Source organism: Tachysurus fulvidraco, chromosome 1 (assembly GCF_022655615.1).
Source record: "Tachysurus fulvidraco isolate hzauxx_2018 chromosome 1, HZAU_PFXX_2.0, whole genome shotgun sequence".
Classification (NCBI taxonomy): Eukaryota; Metazoa; Chordata; class Actinopteri; order Siluriformes; family Bagridae; genus Tachysurus; species Tachysurus fulvidraco.
Window position 1 is genome coordinate 48819060 of NC_062518.1, and position 7500 is coordinate 48826559.

General features: G+C 47.3%; 1 protein-coding gene across 2 annotated transcripts in view; it reads left to right on the forward strand.

Moving 5' to 3' along the window:
• The window catches only part of LOC113634995 (corticotropin-releasing factor receptor 2), a 65064-nt gene that overhangs the window by 24060 nt on the left and 33504 nt on the right, over positions 1-7500 (forward strand). For both annotated transcript variants that reach the window (XM_047816588.1, XM_027134220.2), the window contains exons 3-5: positions 6713-6798; positions 7047-7153; positions 7414-7500. The exon at positions 7414-7500 is cut by the window's right edge and continues 31 nt beyond it. In XM_047816588.1, the coding sequence (XP_047672544.1) occupies positions 6713-6798; positions 7047-7153; positions 7414-7500 (280 nt within the window). The remainder of the gene's footprint in view (positions 1-6712; positions 6799-7046; positions 7154-7413) is intronic.

The window sequence follows — 7500 nt, forward strand, 5'->3', positions numbered from 1 at the left end:
GGCTACAGTGTGGGCTACAGTGTGGGTTACAGTGTGGGTTACAGTGTGGGCTACAGTGTGGGTTACAGTGTGGGTTACAGTGTGGGCTACAGTGTGGGCTACAGTGTGGGTTACAGTGTGGGCTACAGTGTGGGCTACAGTGTGGGTTACAGTGTGGGCTACAGTGTGGTTTACAGTGTGTGTTACAGTGTGGGTTACAGTGTGGGCTACAGTGTGGGCTACAGTGTGGGCTACAGTGTGGGTTACAGTGTGGGTTACAGTGTGGGCTACAGTGTGGGTTACAGTGTGGGCTACAGTGTGGGTTACAGTGTGGGCTACAGTGTGGGTTACAGTACAGTGTGGGTTACAGTGTGGGTTACAGTGTGGACTACAGTATGGGTTAACGTACAGTGTGGGTTACAGTGTGGGCTACAGTGTGGGTTACAGTGTGGGCTATAGTGTGGGCTACAGTGTGGGTTACAGTACAGTGTGGGTTACAGTGTGGGTTACAGTGTGGGCTACAGTATGGGTTAACGTACAGTGTGGGTTACAGTGTGGGCTACAGTGTGGGCTACAGTGTGGGTTAACGTACAGTGTGGGTTACACTGTGGGCTACAGTGTGGGTTACAGTGTGGGCTACAGTGTGGGCTACAGTACAGTGTGGGCTACAGTACAGTGTGGGTTACAGTGTGGGCTACAGTGTGGGCTACAGTGTGGGTTACAGTGTGGGTTACAGTGTGGGTTACAGTGTGGACTACAGTGTGGGCTACAGTGTGGGTTACAGTACAGTGTGGGCTACAGTGTGGGCTACAGTGTGGGTTACAGTGTGGGCTACAGTGTGGACTACAGTGTGGGCTACAGTGTGGGTTACAGTGTGGGTTACAGTACAGTGTGGGTTACAGTGTGGGTTACAGTGTGGGCTACAGTACAGTTTGGCTACAGTGTGGGTTACAGTGTGGGTTACAGTACAGTGTGGGTTACAGTGTGGGCTACAGTGTGGGCTACAGTGTGGGCTACAGTGTGGGTTACAGTACAGTGTGGGCTACAGTGTGGGCTACAGTGTGGGTTACAGTGTGGGTTACAGTGTGGGCTACAGTGTGGGTTACAGTACAGTGTGGGCTACAGTGTGGGTTACAGTGTGTGTTACAGTGTGGGCTACAGTGTGGGTTACAGTGTGGGTTACAGTGTGTGTTACAGTGTGTGTTACAGTGTGGGCTACAGTGTGGGTTACTGTGTGGGATACAGTGTGGTTTACAGTGTGTGTTACAGTGTGGGTTACAGTGTGGGTTACAGTGTGGGCTACAGTGTGGGCTATAGTATGGGCTACAGTTTGGGCTACAGTGTGGGCTATAGTGTGGGCTACAGTGTGGGCTACAGTGTGGGTTACAGTACAGTGTGGGTTACAGTGTGGGTTACAGTGTGGACTACAGTGTGGGCTACAGTGTGGGTTACAGTGTGGGCTATAGTGTGGGCTACAGTGTGGGTTACAGTGTGGACTACAGTGTGGGTTACAGTACAGTGTGGGTTACAGTACAGTGTGGGCTACAGTGTGGGCTACAGTATGGGTTAACGTACAGTGTGGGTTACAGTGTGGGCTACAGTGTGGGCTACAGTGTGGGTTAACGTACAGTGTGGGTTACACTGTGGGCTACAGTGTGGGTTACAGTGTGGGCTACAGTGTGGGCTACAGTACAGTGGGGGCTACAGTACAGTGTGGGTTACAGTGTGGGCTACAGTGTGGGCTACAGTACAGTGTGGGCTACAGTGTGGGTTACAGTGTGGGTTACAGTGTGGGTTACAGTGTGGACTACAGTGTGGGCTACAGTGTGGGTTACAGTGTGGGTTACAGTACAGTGTGGGTTACAGTGTGGGCTACAGTGTGGGTTACAGTGTGGGCTACAGTACAGTGTGGGTTACAGTGTGGGTTACAGTGTGGGCTACAGTACAGTTTGGCTACAGTGTGGGTTACAGTGTGGGTTACAGTACAGTGTGGGTTACAGTGTGGGCTACAGTGTGGGTTACAGTGTGGGTTACAGTGTGGGTTACAGTACAGTGTGGGCTACAGTGTGGGCTACAGTGTGGGTTACAGTGTGGGCTACAGTGTGGGTTACAGTACAGTGTGGGTTACAGTGTGGGCTACAGTGTGGGTTACAGTGTGGGTTACAGTGTGGGCTACAAGACAGTGTGGCTACAGTGTGGGTTACAGTGTGGGTTACAGTACAGTGTGGGTTACAGTGTGGGCTACAGTGTGGGCTACAGTACAGTGTGGGCTACAGTGTGGGTTACAGTGTGTGTTACAGTACAGTGTGGGTTACAGTGTGGGCTACAGTGTGGGCTACAGTGTGGGTTACAGTGTGGGTTACAGTGTGGGCTACAGTGTTGGTTACAGTGTGGGTTACAGTGTGGGTTACAGTGTGGGCTACAGTGTGGGCTACAGTGTGGGTTACAGTGTGGGCTACAGTGTGTGTTACAGTGTGGGTTACAGTGTGGGTTACAGTGTTGGTTACAGTGTGGGTTACAGTGTGGGTTACAGTGTGTGTTACAGTGTGGGCTACAGTGTTGGTTACAGTGTGGGTTACAGTGTGGGTTACAGTGTGGGCTACAGTGTGGGTTACAGTGTGGGTTACAGTGTGGGCTACAGTGTGGGCTACAGTGTGGGTTACAGTGTGGGTTACAGTGTGGGTTACAGTGTGGGCTACAGTGTTGGTTACAGTGTGGGTTACAGTGTGGGTTACAGTGTGGGCTACAGTGTGGGCTACAGTGTGGGTTACAGTGTGGGCTACAGTGTGTGTTACAGTGTGGGTTACAGTGTGGGTTACAGTGTTGGTTACAGTGTGGGTTACAGTGTGGGCTACAGTGTTGGTTACAGTGTGGGTTACAGTGTGGGTTACAGTGTGGGCTACAGTGTGGGTTACAGTGTGGGTTACAGTACAGTGTATCACTTCCCTCCATGTTACCTGATATGAGCGTCCTTCCAGGTAGGAGGCTAACCATTCCCAAGCTGATCCGCAAATCCCAAGACTCTTGAGGGTGGATAAGAGAGTCTTGTGGTTGACCGTATCAAACGCTGCTGAAAGGTCAAGGATGATAAGGATGGATGACAGTTTGGCTGATCTAGCAGCATGTAGCTTCTCAGAGACATCCATAAGGGCTGTTTCTGTAGAGTGAGCTGCTTTACAGCCAGACTGGTTGGGGGTCTTGGAGGTTGTTCTGTGAGAGATAGACAGACAGTTGATTATATACAATGTGTTCAAGAATTTTTGAAAGAAATGAGAGAAGTGATACCGGTCTGTAGTTACTGATGTCTGATGGATCCAGAGCAAGTTTCTTTAGGATGGGAATAACCCTTGCTCTCTTGAAAGTAGTTGGTACCTGACCAGATGCTATGGATCTATTGAAGATAGTGGTAATGAAGGGCAAGAGGTCTTGTGAGACGGTCTGGAGCATAGTGGTAGGGAGTGGATCCAATGGGCAGGTGGTAGGATTGCAGGACTGGATGAGTTGTAAAATCTCTTCTGCTGCCACAGTTGAGAAATGTGACAACGAAGGTGTAGGGGAATGATGATGAAGAGTTCAGTCTGATGTGATGATGAACAGTTCAGTCTAATTTGATGATGAAAAGTTCAGTCTGATGTGATGATGAAGAGTTTGGTCTGATGTGAAGATGAAGAGTTCTGGTTTATGTGATGTGTTTGTCTGTCTGTCTGTATGTCTGTCTGTCTGTCTGTCTGTCTGTCTGTCTGTCTGTCTGTATGACTGTCCACCTCTCTGCATCTGTGTCTGTCTGTCTGTCTGTCTGTCTGTCTGTTTGTCTGTCTGTCTGTCTGTCTGTCTGTCTGTATGACTGACCACCTCTCTGCTTCTCTGTCTGTTTGTCTGTCTGTCTGTCTGTCTGTATGACTGTCCACCTCTCTGCCTCTCTGTCTGTTTGTCTGTCTGTGTGACTGACCACCTCTCTGCCTGTCTGTCTGTCTGTCTGTTTGTCTGTCTGTCTGTCTGTATGACTGTCCACCTCTCTGTCTCTCTGTCTGTTTGTCTGTCTGTCTGTCTGTATGACTGACCACCTCTCTGCCTCTCTGTCTGTTTGTCTGTCTGTGTGACTGACCACCTCTCTGCCTGTCTGTCTGTCTGTCTGTCTGTCTGTCTGTCTGTCTGTTTGTCTGTCTGTCTGTCTGTCTGTATGACTGACCACCTCTCTGCCTCTCTGTCTGTTTGTTTGTCTGTATGACTGACCACCTCTCTGCTTCTCTGCCTCTCTGTTTGTCTGTCTGTATGACTGACCACCTCTCTGCCTCTCTGTCTGTCTGTCTGTCTGTCTGTCTGTTTGTCTGTCTCTCTCTTTTCGCTTTGATGCTTGCTCATTATGTTTATTTTTCTCTGTAATATTTGCACATCTTATTCAATTCAATTCTGTTTTATTTCTATAACACTTTCTAAGCAGCTTTACAGAGCATACCTGTACAAACATAATACAAAAACTTAATATTATATAAAGATTAATATAATACAATGGTTCAAAATTATTGTTCTTATATTTAAATGTGTATGTATTTACAGTATCCCCAATGAACAAGTCTGAGGTGACTCAGGTGACTGTGGGGAGGAAAACACTCCCTTAGATGGTAAAGGAAGAAACCATGAGAGGAACCAGACTCAAAGTGAAACCTCATCCTCATCTGGGTGACACTGGGGGTGGGATTATATATATATACAGTCTGATAAATGTTGTAGTGATGAGGATGTTGTCCTCAAACACCACATGGGGTTCACATCTCCTCTGAGTATGTGTGATGTATGATGTAATACTTGGGCATGTGCTCTTGTTTCTTTAATATTTAAAATTGCGACAGAATTTTTCACCACCTGCCATCTAATTAAAGTAAGTGGTGTGTGTGTGTGTGTGTGTGTGTGTGTGTGTGTGTGTGTGTGTGTGTTGAGTGGATGTTTTTTGCATCTCTCAGCAGTATTTCTCTTCTATTTTCCCACAAAACCCAGTTATATCCTGTTATTTTGCTCAGTACAGTGTTGTGCCTCTAACAGACCCTTCACTTTTCTACCTCAGGAACGTCCTCAGGAATGAAATGAAAGAAATATCATTAAGAGGATTTGAAAAGTTTCTGCAGGAGTAGACGAGGTCTTAGTGCATCAGGGAAAAGTTGTCACAACAGAGAGCTGGAGGTGCATGAGCAAGAATGTGAGCTTTAAAATGCTCACGGGATTAAAAGGGTTTGTAAATCAGTGGGCTGGAAATGACCAAGAGCACAACCTCTAGCTCAGGGAGGAGGGGATGAAAAAAAAAGAGTTACGTCACTGATGTAAGTGCATTTACTGGAAATAACCAACTGGACAGTAACATATGTGTGTGTGTGTGTGTGTGTGTGTGTGTGTGTGTGTGTGTGTGTGTGTGTGTGTGTGTGTGTGTGAAAAGAATTGCTTGGTTGCAGCTCAAACAGCTGCTAAGCCTATTTTTCTCCATGCTGTTTCAGTCAGCTCTGTGTGTGTGTGTGTGTGTGTGTGTGTGTGTGTGTGTGTGTGTGTGTGTGTGTGTGTGTGTGTGTGTGTGTGTGTGCGTGCTATATCTGGGCTGAACTGAACGGCCTGGGAGACATTTGTGGGAAGCTACTGTACTAAATGGAGATGTGTTTGTGTTGTGGTGGTTGTGTTAGTGGAGATGGTATTGGAGGTGGTGGTGGTGTTAGTGATTGAGATGATGGTGTGGTGCTGGTGATGATTGTGGTGTTAGTGATGTTGGTAGTTGATGTGTTGGTGGTGTTAGTGATGGTGCTGATAGTGGTGGTCGTGGTGGTGGTGATGATGGTCTTGTGGTCCTGATCACTGTGATTGGGTCTTCATGAGGGTATCGATAGTGGTGGTGGTGTTGTTGTGGTCCGGATCACTGTGATAGGGTGTTCATGAGGGTATTGATAGTGGTGGTGGTGGTGGTGGTCTTGGTTTTGGTCCTGATCACTGTGATAGGGTCTTCATGGCCATAGTGAGGGTGAGGGTGATGGTGGTGTTGTGGGTGATGAGCTACTAATTCCTGAAGTAATAAAGAGAACATGAGGTATGTTGGAGTTCTCTTGAGGCTTCATGAGTCTCAGCTACACAGGATCAGGACACTCAGAGCAGCTCCACGTTCAGCTTATTAAAATCACCTACATCATGTTTCTGAGGTCACCTCATTCTCCTGGAGAAGAATCATCTGAGACGGGGATTTTCACCAGTAAATATACGGAGAGTCCTATCTGCAGTAATGACATGAGTCATGGGTTAAACTGAGCAAGCGGCAGGTCTACAGCAGTGTGAGAGCGTGTGTGTGTGTGTGTGTGTGTGTGAGTGTTTTCAGCTAAAACACCAGACTGTCAGATAGTACTGCTGGATTTACTACTGCTCCTGACTCGAGCCCAAATCCCACCTGAAATGAAGATCAGAATACCTGAGACACACCTCTGTTTCCAACAGGCTCCGCCCCCTTGTGACAGACAGACAGACAGACAGACAGACAGACAGACAGACAGACACTGCAGTAGCTTCACTATGGATCGTATCACTGTAAATAAAAAGAAGAACCCAGTAAAACATTTCAGCACTTTTCTCGTCTCAGCGTGCGTCTTGCTTTTTTACTTCTCGTGGTGTTTTTCTGTTACTTTTGGACGAACACGTTTTTTTTCTCCCCTCGCGTCTTGAATAAACACGACCTGCTGATTCGAGTTTTTTTTCTGCGGCCCTGCAGGGAACGTGTACAGAGAATGCCTGGAGAACGGCACATGGGCTTTCAAGATCAACTACTCCAGCTGTGAGCCCATTTTAGAGGAAAAGGTGAGTGATGACTCATCTGTCTCTGTCTGAACCTCCATATTTTATGTGTTTCTATCTGCCTGAGACTTATCAGCCAAAAGAGGCTGTATTTGGTTTAGTGGCTTTAATATCAGACGGGAGTGTGTACGTGCATGGCGTAGACGACATGAGGATCTTCTACACTCTTTAGTAGTGCACTAGCTGTAGAAGGTCATGAGCAGGGGGGCTGTAGTGTGGTCACTACTCACCTTTACCTGTTGATGTTCCAGAGAAAGTATCCAGTGCACTACAAGATCGCGCTCATCATCAACTACCTGGGTCACTGTATATCTGTGGGAGCTCTCGTCATCGCCTTCATCCTCTTCCTGTGCTTGAGGTAAAGTCTCTTTTAGACCAGAGATGTTTAACTAGATGCAGTGTAACACAAGCTGTTTGCTCGGCTTCTCCTTCAAACTGTGCGACTGGATTCACAGACTCACCAACAGGAGTTAATATTATATGAATTAGACTATATTAATATTCATTTCTCAAAATCAGTGAATTAGCATGTGATCAGAAGTGTGTGTGTGTGTGTGTGTGTGTGTGTGTGTGTGTGTGTGTGTGTGTGTGTGTGTGTGTGGGATTTGTTGATTGCAGGAGCATCCGGTGTTTGCGGAACGTAATTCACTGGAATTTAATAACCACCTTCATCCTGAGGAACATCATGTGGCTTCTGCTACAACT